General features: G+C 40.6%; 3 protein-coding genes across 4 annotated transcripts in view; 1 reads left to right on the plus strand and 2 right to left on the minus strand.

The window, feature by feature from the left end:
• Positions 1-6,938, minus strand: acer3 (alkaline ceramidase 3). 2 transcript variants are annotated; one of them, XM_055514654.1, is made up of 11 exons: positions 6,921-6,938; positions 4,356-4,466; positions 4,177-4,229; positions 3,949-4,001; positions 3,753-3,834; positions 3,629-3,664; positions 2,922-2,980; positions 2,713-2,814; positions 2,278-2,382; positions 2,146-2,191; positions 1-2,035 (listed from the first exon to the last, which is right to left on the minus strand). In XM_055514654.1, exons 2-11 carry the CDS (start codon positions 4,441-4,443, stop codon positions 1,982-1,984), a joined length of 678 nt encoding a protein of 225 aa, XP_055370629.1. In that variant the 5' UTR covers positions 4,444-4,466; positions 6,921-6,938; the 3' UTR covers positions 1-1,981. The 2 variants fall into 2 exon arrangements, with proteins under 2 accessions (XP_055370629.1, XP_029029692.1); XM_029173859.3 differs by lacking the exon at positions 6,921-6,938 and adding an exon at positions 6,379-6,511.
• Positions 6,457-14,525, plus strand: part of gdpd5a (glycerophosphodiester phosphodiesterase domain containing 5a) — a 21,797-nt gene continuing 13,728 nt past the window's right edge. The window contains exon 1 of the mRNA XM_029174386.3: positions 6,457-6,590. The gene's annotated coding sequence lies outside the window, so the exon portion shown is untranslated. The remainder of the gene's footprint in view (positions 6,591-14,525) is intronic.
• Positions 10,298-14,525, minus strand: part of serpinh1a (serpin peptidase inhibitor, clade H (heat shock protein 47), member 1a) — a 5,818-nt gene continuing 1,590 nt past the window's right edge. Inside the window, exons 2-5 of the mRNA XM_029173858.3 lie at positions 11,865-12,480; positions 11,689-11,787; positions 11,371-11,603; positions 10,298-11,280 (exon numbers count right to left, since the gene is read on the minus strand). Of these exons, the coding sequence (XP_029029691.1) occupies positions 10,978-11,280; positions 11,371-11,603; positions 11,689-11,787; positions 11,865-12,462 (1,233 nt within the window). The 5' untranslated portion in view covers positions 12,463-12,480 and the 3' untranslated portion in view covers positions 10,298-10,977. The remainder of the gene's footprint in view (positions 11,281-11,370; positions 11,604-11,688; positions 11,788-11,864; positions 12,481-14,525) is intronic.

A 14,525-nucleotide genomic window follows, 5' to 3' on the forward strand; every position in this document is an offset into this window, starting at 1 on the left:
TTCTGTAGATACATTTTATTTTAGTACAGGACAAAGACTGGCACAAAGTTAAAAAAAATTCCCAGCACGTATCACTCTGAGCTACAGCAGAATGGCCTGTGAATGAGCGGTATGACATGAACCATGGCCAAAGGACGCAGCAGACTCATTAGAAGCTGTTGCGGTTTGCCTTAACTGCTGATAACCAGGGAAATGGAACAATTCGAAACACAAGACACTGTTTAAATGGTTTATCACAAACATTGAGTCAACTTGGATTAAACTGCAAAGATATCAGTAAGGCACCCTCTTTGTCGTAGGATTACTGCTCCACTAACACGCAGTGATGACACAGACACAGACAGAAATCAAGCTGTGTCAGTATTCACGGTGTCAAACATTGAACTGGTTTTGTGCTTCTGAATATTTGTAACACTGGGTTTAAGCAGTTGATATGGTAGTAGAGTTATGTATAATGATAGATGATGTGCTGTGTCAACACTGCAGTTCAGGAGGCTGCACAAATATGAAGCTGTAGCTACAACAATACTGTTAGACAAAGTTCAGTTTCTGAGCTCAAGCTGCAGGTTGTAATGTTTAAAATATTCAAAATTTCACAGTAGGTAAAACAAACATGGTAAATAAAAAGCCCTTCATTTAACACAACAGATCTAGTGTTTAACTGTGGATAGATCTTCAATGCTTGGCACTGAGAAAAGCTGTCAAGTACTGCCACCTAGTGGTTACATCACAAAGATATCAGTCTACAACTTCAGTAGGTGCCATTTCATGCTTTCATCTGCTGCTACTAATACACAATGAACTAATATAATAATAACTAATAATGTGTATGTTGAGAGATTGCAGTTGAAGGAATTTTCAATATTTCCTCTTAACGGCACAATGCAGGTTTCTAGAGTGATACTTGTTAATTTTGTTAGTACTTGTTAACAGTACTAATGTTATAGGAGACAATACTTAATGCAGATTGGTGTCTTTGTAGTACCTTGCAGAGAGAAAAGATGAAGAGCTGAAAACATTTCACTTCTTGCAAACACTCAATACGGTCACTGATAAGGTGTGGTAGGATTACAGGCTTATTATGTTCATGTGTTTACAGTGACATTTGTGCAAATTTCCATTATTCTGTCAGATCTGTGTTAAAATGTTCCAACAAATTGGTTTGCAAAGAAGCATTTAGCTGTTTATAACCCATCATGGATCACAACATTGCCTGGAGTGTTAAGTGTTCAGGAGGATCAGATTGTTCTGTGTAATTGGGATTGGGCTTAAACCTTTCTTAACTTAAGGTCACTACATAAGTGTACAAGTGTCAGATTCCTTCAACTTTGGCAACAGTGACAGCAACAGCAACAAAATAAAAAACTCCAGTCTTGGCTTGTTTTAGGAGAAAAAATTCAAGTAAAAACACCAAGCCTGTGTAACTAGTCACGACAGGCTGAGTTATAAGAGCAGTGCCATGTGAATACATCCACAACAACATGAAGGAAGCTTCTGAGCAGAGCTTCTCCAGCTGTATGTGAAACTGGGATTTATTTGCATATTAATTCATGAGTATCCACAAAATTATATTTAACTAATGACAATGATGAGTGATGAAAATGCTGAATGTAAATTATGAATTCATTACACCGCTTTCCCTTATTTAGATTTCAGATCCAGTCCTTTCAACACCTGCATTACACTACACATAACTGCAATGACAATGGAGAAGTAAATTAAATTATTACAACTCAATTCAATAAAATTACAGAAAAGTTATTCTAATAAATTATGATTGATTCACAAAAACTTCCATGTCTAAAACTAGGTTCAATGCTATACTGTACTTAGTCAATCACCACAGTGCTGAACTGAAGGGTCTGTGCTGTTCAGGGTCCGCCTGTCCCCTGGCTGTGGACGTGGTTCCCACCAGTGGACACTGGAAGGTCTCTGTGCCGATGGCAGTCACCAGCCTTTACTTGGTTCTTGTCCTTTATATTCAGCTTGCCTTCTGTGGTTCAACATGCAACGTGGGCCAGACTCCACACACAAACTAACAATGTTAGGAGAAAAAAAAGACAAATCAGTTAATTAATAGGATACATGAAATCAACAAGGCATGCAGCCTAAATGAATATGTGTGTCAATCTATGTAAGACAAACCTTAACTTTTGGTCTGTACTTGAGGTAGGTCGACCTGATCTGCAGGCTGAAAGATAATGAACATGAAAATATATTTCAGAGAACAAAAAAAGACAGCAGCTGCAAACTCCTATTGCTGTAATAGGAGCTTACCTGAGAAGTATGTGCAGGTATGAACCTAGGCCTGTGAAGATGTGCCACCAAGCATGGAACTGTGTTACTACTCCAATGCCAGAGGGCAGTGATTGTCTGCTGGCTCTGTGGTACACAACAAACCACTGTCAAATGATATTATTCTGATGATAATGATAATTAATGATGCCACAAGTCAAAAGTTCATTATTCTACTTTATGAACATGTTCAATTAAAAGTGTTTCACATTCATAATTGTTTTATCACAGCCTGGTTTATACTAGGGAACTGATACATACAGTACTAAACACAAACCCTGACCTTTCCCAGGGCTGAGATATGTCAGATTAGATTACATATATGTGTAAAGGGATCCATAACTCAATTTCACTCAGTGTACAGTATTTAATTACTAACAATATCATGTTTTCATTATCTTATCTTGTCTATCTTACCTTAATGAGTCACAGAAGGCATTGTCAATGTTCCACAGTACGAACCCTAACATAAAGACACCTAACGAGGTGTAACACAGTGCTCTGAGCCATGGATACACCCTAAAAGAACAAAGAAAAGCTTTGAGCAAGTGACTTTTCCAGTGGCTATTAATTAGCAGCTATAAAAGTGTAATGATTCAAATTTGATATTACCTGGTATAACTTACCACGTAACAATGAAGACAGATCGCATCACCAGGCAGGCTACTAGAGCACCATACATGACCTGAAAGAAGGGGCACACATTTACAAACGGAACATAGCGAGAAACTGTGGGGCAACATGGACAAAATCAAATGTTCATCATGATGGCTTTTCTGTGCTTTCAATGCCTGCCCACAGCCCTACCAACACAAACAGGGTTGTCTCGAAGGTTCCTTCCAATAATTTTGTTTGCCTGAGTTACACTGAGTGGATTTCCTATGGTGAAACAGCAATTATCATAATCGTTATGAACCACCATACAGTCGTGTTATTAGTAAACAGCGCCAGTTCCAAAGAGTACACACAGGTGGTTTTGTTGCCACTGCCTTTGTCGTAAATTGACACAGTGTGAGAGTAGGCAGACACAGACACTTTGATAGAAGACTTGTGTGTATAAATTTAAAGGTGTCTGTGGTCGCACTATAAGGTGGGTGAGAGGTTTTCTTTTTTGACCAGGTCTTAACTGTGGTTTGATCCCAAATTTAAGTCCTGAGCCTAGCTTGGGTTTGAGAACTGTTACAACGCAATCACCTAAGAGAGTGTATGTTGCACACTGTGTGGAAAGCCTAGAGTTTACACAAAAAACAAATCACTTAGGGCACACCATGACCTAATCGCAAACAATGAGCAACCTGAGCTATGCGATCATAGCACAGAGCACTGCACTAACCTGGTGGAACACTGGCTCCTTCCACTGCAGATACACCTGCAGACCACAAACACATACGCTACACGTGAGGATGTTGTTATATAATATGATGAATAAATGTATTGAAGTGCAAGTGGATGCTCACCAAGGTGACTGAGATGCTAAAGATGCATAATAAAACAATCGGAAATAAATTGATACTGTTCTTATGTTTGAAACACTCATATCTGAAAAATAAATGAACGTGTTTGTTACATGATCACAAATGCCATTTCTATACTTACTAAAGCCAAAGTAACAATAAAGTTGTTTGTAAGTACATCAACAGTATACATACTTACAGACAGTAGACAAACACACAGGTACTGTAAATCATTGGCAGCTCATCCAGTAGCTGAAAATTAGTAAACAGAGACAAACTTTATTACATCACAGCAGGTTTGACACGTGTTTCAGTTGAACATGAGCTTGAATTTCAATTAAACAATTGTTAAAGTTAGATACGTGGTTGAAGGCTTTTTTATTACTTACTTACTTAATTAAACTTTCATTTTAACAACGTGGCTCACCTGCATCTCATATAGCAGCGTCATGTGGAAGCACCACGAGCCAATACCAACAGCTGGATCACACACAAACAAGTCAATGAAACATTACTTTATGACAGTGTTTTTTACTGTAGCATTGTAGCACATGAATATGTCAGCAGTAGATACAGCCAGGCCAATTGTATTTTTAACAGACTAACCTGCTAGTCCGAGGAAAGAGCAGATGTAGCGTAACTCGAGGCCATCACGAAACGTCTGAATGGCCCCACAAATAGGAGGCAGGATCATAATCAGATTGCTGACTGTGTTCCCTGTACAAAAACACAAGTGAATTAGAATCTGGACAGCTGGAAATGTCATTTGATTAAACCACTGTCAGAGCAAAGAAAATTAGGAATATTACAATATCTTACTATTTTATGGGTCATAAACTTTTTAATTTGCATAAAGAATGGTCGTTTTAATGTTTTGGGCTTAATATTTATTTCAAGTCTTACATATATGTTTGAAAAAACCAAAAGGTGGCCAATGGTAATGACAAATTAATACAGTTGTCATCAGTGTATTAGGCCCAGTTTTGTCCTTCATAGCACAAACCTACAGTAACTGTTATTATTATGAGAATGTGCCTACAGCTACAACTCCTGTAAGTATTTATATATGTTAACCATTCTGTCATAGGCCATTGCTTTCTGGGTGTGGTGATGTTCAAACTGTGGCATGGAAGGAAAAAAAATCTGGCTCACCAGGATGTTAGCAGATAAAAACAAATATTGCTTAGTGGAGGTTTCCTAACCCACATAGGCAGCGATGGACAGCCATCTGATAAAAACCAAGGTGAGTCCTTGGAGTGACCATTTCACAATGCATGACTTTGGGAGCTGATAATAAATGCACACAGGCTATTTTGCATTTACATGCAAACATCGAGAGTTATGAGACACCTGCTCGCTGTGTGACAGTTCTCTCTCTGAGTCTGCCTTATACCATTGCCACATATGACCAAAGGAGAACTAAAACCACGGCTGGTCTCTTTTTTTCTCCACATGAACAATGACACATTCCAGCCATTGTAACCAGAATAAGAGATTAAATGCAAAACAATGTCCCTGTGGGTGAACTATGTAGGTAAGCCACAGTGTCATCTGTCCAAACAAACCTTTTACACATATTGCGCTACATTCAAGTGTCAATGTTTAAAAGTGTTTCAACACAATTCATGAACACAGCTGTCCTGCTGTTTGTACATAACAGTACAACAGCAGCTTAGAGTAGGATGTGAAGCTTTGTATTAAACACAAAGAAAGTGTGTAGTATAAAAGGACGTGTTGGCATAACCAGGATACACAGAAGATGAAAAAGAAGTAGGCTACTGTATCTAAACTCTGAGCTACGTAGCTGGAGTTTACAGTAGAGTACAGTAACTATCTTCCAGAACAGCTATTGGACGGGTTATCTTTAATTATACAATCTACAATACATTCTAGGTTTTATATGAGATCAAGTTAAAGCAAAGTCCTTTTTTACGTTGCCATTTATTCATGCTACCTGAAGCACAATGCTACTAATACTTACCTAGTTGACTGAGCTGAAATTGCATGGACATTAATTATTAACTAATAGAGCAGATGTGGGTAAACAAAGCTGCATTGACGCTATGTCAACCGGAGCAAAGCTGACGCCCACTGATAGTGTGTAAATGTGAGATAACGGCTCCTGATGAACCAGTTTTTATCGTTAGACAAAGCAACAAGGCGTTGTGGTAGAACGACAAACGCTTTATCTCACGTCTAGCGATGTCATGTGACGAATACATTCTGAAGGGAAGTAATAAACGGTGGGAAAAAGAAGAAGTTAGTCAACAATGCGCTATAGAAGGATTTAGCGTAGAGGATAACTGTGGCCAGAGCTCCACACACAACAGTCTTACTACGTCTATGGCGCCCACCTTGTCTTTTCTGTCGCTATAGCTCAGACGTTAGTTGGTAAAATGTCGCGTGGACCTACAATTACATTAGCAACACGAACAGAGTAGCGCTGAACTAAACCGTCCAGACAACATAAACCCTGTCAAGTATCAATACAACCGCTGCTCCAGCTTCGTGATTACGTTATCCAGAGGCTACCGTACGTAGACAGCGCGGCTCCCTGCACAAAAGCCTCCTATACAGCAAGCCAACCTTACGGTTGTCCGCGTAAAACATGCTGGCGTGTTTTACTCACAAAATTCCGCTACGTAAAAAGAGACGACATAATTTTCTTCACACCAGTCCAGCGTCGAGGTCGGCCGCCCCCAGTACCCTTGCCTGTCTAACGAGGGAGCCATGATGGAAGAGGAGGAGGCTGTGTGGTCGCTAACCAGACCGTGGTAGTACCTTCACGGCGCGAGCACTCCCCCTCCTCCTCGCGCGACCAAGCAGACAGACTGCAGACAGGTAACAAAGTCCAGTACAGCCACAGCAAGTTACACAACAAATATGCAAAGCAACAAATAGAAGCTAATAAAAGCAGCAAATAAGGCACGATTTATATTACATTAATGGCTTAGTTATGGAATTTCATTAGTCAATATTTTATCAAAATTATAATAATTTTCTAGCACTTTATTGTTTGAAATGAAAGTGTATTGCGTTTTACCTCCATTAGCCATGGTCTGTGGGTTATTAATGTTTGTACTGTATTAGTATCTATTTAAATTAGCGGTGTGATACCGCGGTGAAGTTGTTTTGACGTTGGGCATTCAACAGACATTCAACTGAGAGTACCTCCAGACAAGCGGTCCGTGTTTGAACAAGCGGTCCTCATTTCGCGTTCGCTACGCGTTTCCGCGTTTCGCGTTCGCTACGCGGACACAGAACGAGACCGATCGGCACGTGAAGAAGTTGACTTAAGGACCGTAGATAAATTATTTGGATTTTCAAGAAATTGATAATTTAATAGCGTCCAAACCATGTGACCTACTGGTTCAAAAAAACCTAATCCAAAATGTGTGTCTACTTCTCCTTCACAAGACACAACCATTTATATGAGGACATAGTTACAGTATGTTGCATATTTTTGTATAATATTTTAGTATAAATAATACTGTAATAATTCAATTGCGTCCAAACTATGTGACCTACTGGTTCAAAACCTAATCCAAAATGTGTGTCTACTTCTCCTTCACAAGGCACAACCATTTATATGAGGACATAGTAATGTTGCATATTTTTCTATAACATTTTAGTATAAATAATACTGTAATATTTCAATACCATGCCAATAACAACTATGTGAATCGTCCATAAGAATTTCATACTGGATCGGTCGAGGCCTGGGTTAACAACGACAACCGATGCCGTTAACCGACAGGGTGCCGGTGGAAATTGGACTACTATTGGTCGAAGAAGGAGACAAGGCAGAATGGTTTGTGGACAGAGAGAGAAGAGAAAAGGCAGGGGGCTAGATCTGAGAATAGGGACTCTTAACGTTGGCACAATGACAGGGTAAGGCAGAGAGCTGGTAGACATAATGGAGAGAAGGAAGGTGGATGTACTGTGTGCAGGAAACGAAGTAGAAGGGCAGCAAAACACTTGGTATTGGAGGAGGATACAAACTGTTCTACCATGGTGTGGATAGGAAGAAAAACAGAGTAGGAGTGAGTCGAACAGTCGGAGTTTGTGAACAATGTTCTAGAGATGAAAAGAGTCTCAGACAGGGCGATGAGCTTAAAGCTAGAAATCGAAGCGGTGATGGTGAATGTAGTCAGTGGGTATGCTCCACAAGTAGCTGTGAGTTGGAAGAGAAGGAGAGATCCTGGAGTGAGTTTGCTGAGGTCATAGAGAGTATACCCAGAGGAGAGAGGGTAGTGGTTGGAGCAGACTTCAATAGCCATGTTGGTGAGGGGAACAGAGGTGATGATGAGGAGATGGGCAGGTTTGGTGTAAAGGAAAGAATCCTAGAAGGGCAGATGGTGGTGGATTTTGCTAAGAGGATGGAAAGGGCACACAGAGTGACATACAAGAGTGGAGGTAGGAGCATGCAGGTGGACTACATCCTAAGTAGGCCTGGTAGCTCAGTTGGTAGCGTGTCGACCTCGGAAGGCAAAAGGTCTCTGGTTCGATCCCCCGCCTCGGCATCAGGTGTGTCCTTGAGTAAGACACTTCGCGCTACCTCCCCGAGCGCCGCTCATGTGGCAGCTCCCTGCTCCCCCAAGGGGGATGGGTCAAATGCAGAGAATGAATTTCCCCACTGTGGGACTATTAAGAGTTAATTTCTTCTTTCTTTCTTCTTCTTAGATGAAGTAATTTGAGAGCTTAGTGACTGCAAAGTGGTGGTAGGAGAGAGTGTAGCCAAACAGCACTGCATGGTGGTGAGTAAGATGACAGAAAATAAGACAAAGTGGTGGAAGCTAACAAATGAAGTAACCTGTGAATTCAGGTAGAAGTTGAGGGAGGCTCTGGGTGGTCAGGAAGAGCTTCCAGATGAATGGGTAACTACAGCAGAGGTTATCAGGGAAACAGGTAGGAAAGTTCATCTGTCATCTGGATGGAGGAAACAAGATAGGAACACTTGGTGGTGGAATGAGGTAGTACAGGGCTGCATCCTGATAGCGATGGGAAGGATGTGCAACAGATAAGGGTGATTAAAGACAGTGATGGAAAGGTGCTAACAACCCAGGAGAGTGTACAGAGAAGACGCAAGGAGGATTCTGAGGAGCTGATCAATGAAGAGAATCACAGGGAAAGAAGGGATGAAGATGTGGAGGTTGTGGAGCAGGAAATAACAGAAATTAGAAAGGATGAGGTGAGGAAAGCTCTGAGAAGAATGAAGAGTGGAAAGTAGAGGTGTGAAAGTGTCCAGGAGAGACAGCTTTGGAGTTTCCAACCAGTTTGTTTGAGAGTGAGAAGATGCCTGAAGAATGGAGGAGAAACATTCTGGTGTCGATCTTTAAGAACAAGGGTGACACGCAGAACTGCAGCAACCACAGAGGAATAACGTTAATGAGCCACATAATGAAGCTATACTTCATTCATAATATACTAAACTATTGATATATATTATATATTAGAAAAACATGCAGCATGACTATTTCCTCATATAAATGGTTGTGCCTTGTGAAGGAGATGTAGACACACATTTTGGAGCAGGTTTTGAACCAGTAGTTCATATGGTGTGGATGGTATTGAAATATTAATTTCTTGAAAATCCGAATAATTTATTGACGGTCCCTAAGTCAACGTCTTCGTGTGCCGAGCAGTCTCGCTCTGTGTCCGCGTGACGAACACGAAACGCGGATCATTGTTCAAATATGGACTGCTTGTCTGGAGGTACTTTCAGTCGAATGTCTGTTGAATGTCCAACCTCAAACTAACTTAACCGCGGTGCAGAACCTTCTGGTTTGTCATAGAAAAAAAAGTCTTAAAATGCAATGGTGCAATATACTCTCTGAAGCAATCTTTTATGCTTCTGTAGTTTTCTATATTAAGTAGTGCTTTATAAAAACAGTAGAGTTGACCAGAGAATTAATCAAATAAAATAAGACATAGTATACGTTTTGCGTAAGCAATTAATGCAACGCGTCTACAAGTAAAACCATCATAAAATAACTGACCTGTCATACCTCTACTTATCCTCTAGATGGCGGACTGTACTGATGAATTGTCTAAGATTACAGTGAAGCAATAAAACAATATTCAAGATACTGTGTGTACCTGGTAATAATAGCAATACTGTGGACCCTGTAAAGTACTTAAATTAAATTGAAGTCTCAGGACATATAAACTGTAAATTCAATTCAGTTTTGTAATAGCATTTACTCTATAGTTTAGGTATTGGGTAGTTTTCGGCGGATTTTCAGTTTTCTATAGTGGCTGACTGGTGACTCAGTAGCAACAATTTTTTAACTCGTACGTCCGTCAATTCATTTCAGGATAAAAGCCCATTTTAAACATCCCTTAAAAAACATCAAATTGTTAATTGATTGCGAAGAAGACTAATGTAAAACACTTCTACTTATTCTTTAGCATATCCTGAGGGTTTCTATACATTTACTGTTTTGATCAATTGAGCTATGTTTTAAATTATTTAATTATAAATATGTTTTTGTTTTTTCTCTGGGATAAACAGATATTCAAACAAATAAAACAAGAGGCAAACTGACTAAAACTTCTGAAATTAAGCTAAAGATTTATTGCAAAACACTGCCATTTTGGACTGTGTGCCAATGTAGATCAGTGTATTTAGGGCAAATTAAAAAAGACAGTAAAGGAAGTAATTCTTGCACAAGGACTGTCAGGGCTTAAACTGTGCTTTCTACAGTGTGGTGCAATCTACTTCTCATAAAACAGGGTAACATGTTTAAATATGGCTAGCAGGTTCTGGGTTTGATTCCCTGGTGCCTTTCTGTGTGGAGTTTGCACGTTCTCCCCGTGTTTGCATGGGTTCTCTCCGGGTTCTCTGGCTTCCTCCCACCGTCCAAAGACGTGCATTAGGTTGATTGGACTCTCTTCATTGTGTGAGTGTGTGTGTGTGTGAGTGTGTGTGTGTGCATGGTTGTCTGTCTCTGTGTTGCTGCGATGGACTGTCAACCCGTCCAGGGTGTACCCTGCCTCTCGCCCATAGCCTGCTGGGTTGGGCTCCAGCACCCCCGCGACCCCGCATATGGGAATAAGCGGTTTAGAAAATGGATGGATGGATGTTTAAATATAATCTGTGCTGTGTGGAATGCTGTTGGCACTAGGAATAAAGTCATTACCACTTCTCTCAGCATAATGTAGCAAAAACTCTGAACTCAGCACACTCAGAAAGACACAAATTTTGGATGCACAGGCTAAAACGTTCTTACAATTCATCTCGCATCTTTTCACCCTTAGGTCTGACCATCCTGCCAATAAACAGAACAGAGTTTGTCTTCTGGTCCTTCACCAGGAAGATGAAGGGGTGATCAGCATAAAACAGTTTGGGGCTTTTCAACTTGTTCGTGCCAAAGACACTGACGTCGATTTCATTTCCATCAGTGTCCCATTCTATGGCAGAGGCGTGAAACACGTCTGCCAGATAGAGATCTTTCTTTCCTGACATCTTGGACAAGTCAGTTTTGGATTTGTCCACAGCCTCTGTCAGACCCAGCTCCCTGAGGTATTTCTAATGAGAGGAAGAGAAAACAAGGTTGGAAGTGAAAACAAAGACTGAGATGGTGTGCAGTCATCTAGCCACTTAGCGTCTCTCTTTTACCTGCAAGTTGTGACTGACTTCCATGGTGACTTTGGGCAGAGACACGGCCACAGCGGTTTTCTGCAGCTTTCCCATCCACGTATCCAGCTGCTTTTTATTCAACATCTTCTCCAGTCTTTCCAGAGATTCCAGGTGGTAGGGCATGATGAACACAACAGTGGACTTTTTATGAGCCAGGGGCATGCTCAGGATGTATAATGTATTGCTTTTGTCATCGTAGAAGTCTAGGACACCTGAGAAAGTCATTAAATGTATGAAAAAAGCACAGACCATAAATAAGCACAGTATTAATTTCTAAACAGGTTTCAAGTCATTTACCTGTGCGGTGCATCATTTGTACTGAAACTGTGTAGCTGCGAGACACCATGAATCCACGGTTGTCCACCATCTTGTGATGAAACTGCTCATCCCAGTGAGCTGTGAGAAAGAAACAGTGTTGGCTTTATCATTGTTTAAAGGAACAGTGGGAATGTACAGACTTCCTGCAGGCTTACGTTTGAAAAACATGGCATTGATGATCATCGCACCATCAGTCTTCTCCACATCCTTTGTGACTTCAGACAGCTTACCATCCGTAGACTTGGCTGCCCATTCATTGATGGAGTTCACAGCGCTCTTCTTGTCTCTGAAGTTGATCTTGGAATGGTCAAAGTTGTAGTGCTTTTTGCTGCTCTTTACAAAGTCATCCTCAAAGGTGACTGAGCTGGGTCCGTACAGGCGGTTGCTGATTTTCCAGGTCACGTTTCGGGTCTTGGGGTCGCTCACATTGGTCAGAAGCTCAGCAAGGCCAGAGTGCAGCTGCTCGTCTTTAACTCCAGCTGCATTTAGAATGTTTTTTACCTGAATGGGTGTGGAGGCTCTTCCCCCTAGAGCCACCAGGCCCAGAGACGAGGCCACCACTACAGGGGAAATAAGAATGTTCTCTACAGTCTCGTCCTTTGCTATGTTCTGGTAGAGACTAAAAGCCAAGTTAGCACTGTTATTAGCCAGGATGGTGGCATGGTTACTGAGAACCTTTTCTGCTGATGCAGCGGTGGCAGCTGATTCAGACACGGCCAGAAGGACCAGAGCTGCTAGGTTGGTTACCCACATGATGTAATGCCGGTCAACCTAGAAAATTAAAATATTAGTTTGATGCTCGTTCAGTTTTCAAATACCTCATATTAATGTCTAAAAGCATATTTATAATTTTCTCTGCAATGTGTTTTTTAAATCTAAACCTAAATAGGAGGAGAGTGCTAATCACTGTGTTGTAGATGTCTCCCAGTGAATGTTGAGGCAAAGCAAGACTTACTGTACATAACCGTAAATGCAAGATGTGTCTGACCCAGAACATTGGCCGCATGGTTGGATACACAACTGACTCCAGTTTAAGTTTTTTATCCATAGTGGATAAAGATGAGGAGGTTATATTCATGTCATTTAATGGCTAAGGAAGACACTTATAATGAAAAGCGCTAATATGTAGTTTGTCTGCTTTACACTAAAGACTATGTCCATCAACATATGGGGTGCCGAATGTAAAAGGAGCACCTATAACTATTTTTCTCACAATTAACTAAACAACGCAACACAACATGTTTTCTCACATTTAGTTAAATGTGCAAAAGTTTAAATGTAAATGTTAAATGTAAATGTAAATGTAAATGTAAATGTAAATGTAAATGTAAATGTTAAATGTTAAATGTAGATGTTAAATGTAGATGTTAAATGATCGCCGAGCGTAAGACTGAATATTCATGAATGTGCAAGTAAACTCCACCCCTACCCTCAAACAGCACTGGTCTCAGATCAGAGATGCGAACTCAAAAACCTCAAACAGTGCACGCAAACCCCGCCCACATCTGATCTGGAAACTTTTGTTTTTAGCCTGGACGTAACTTCGGCTAGCTAGTAAAGTTAGCTAACTAATTCTCCATCGGCGCCACAGAAATATTCTATTCAAACCTACTTAACTCCCCATTAATGGTGCTTACGACAAAACAGCAGTTTAAAGCGGAGCCTCAGCCCGCACACCTGCTGTTACAGCCCGTTCAATCTCCCCCAACGGGAGGGAGTCGGAGCTAACGGCCATGATGGCTTCGAATTCAGGTTTCTCTTCAGTATTGTTGTCCACTGATCCAGAGTCAGATGTGGGCAGAGCTATGCGTACTGTTTGAGGTGTTTGAGTCGGCGTCATTGATCTAGGATCGTAGGGGGTGGAGTCTACTTAAATATTCAGTTTGACACCAGGCGATCATTTAACATTGACATTTAACATTTACTCCCTGCGATGGACTGGCGACCCGTCCAGGGTGTACCCTGCCTCTCGCCCATAAGCTGGGTTAGGCTCCAGCACCCCGCGACCCCGCATATGGGATTCAGCGGCTTGGAAAATGGATGGATGGATTTAACATTTACATTCAACATAAAAAAATAAAAATAATAAAAATAACATTTAACATTTATATTTAAAATGTAATATTTATATTTAACATTTACATTTATATTTAACATTTACATTTAGACTTTTGCAAATTTAACTAATGTGAGAAAACATGTTGTGTCATTTAGTTAAATGTGAGAAAACTGGTTATAGGTGCTCCTTCTACTTTCGGCACCCCATATCAACAATGCAGCTTTTTACAAGTTCGCTGAGCCTTAAAGCAAACACAGAGATGGAGTGATATGTGGCTTTAACAGGCTTGAACTATAAGGTGGAATTTTTTTGTCTTCACCCTTCAGTGTCTAAAACTCTAGCACACTTAGAAGGTGTCATTTGAGTTTTTCTACCTTACACACATAGGCAGTGGACAAAAAAACCCTTGCTCTAGCCCAGCCTTTTTTGAGCCACAGACCGGTTTAATGTTACAATATTTTCACGGACCAGTCTTTATGGTGGGGCCGAAATATAACCCTAACACTAACGAAATAAAATATTACGAAAACTGGTATTTTCTTTTTATAATAATAAACGTGCATCCACCATGTGTGCAACTTTATTAGCAGCATTCTCGTAACATCGCCTAACATGTAGAATGCTTGATCTCCAAGTTGTGCAGCTTGAAAGCTTCATTGCCTCGTTAGAACCAGTCGCTGCACATTATGCAGAGCGGACTTGGAACAACCAGTCGTAATAAGTCAATGTTTCAGGTAGGACTCCTGGTATTGTCTAT

The sequence above is a fragment of the Betta splendens genome, chromosome 14 (assembly GCF_900634795.4).
Source record: "Betta splendens chromosome 14, fBetSpl5.4, whole genome shotgun sequence".
NCBI lineage: Eukaryota > Metazoa > Chordata > Actinopteri > Anabantiformes > Osphronemidae > Betta > Betta splendens.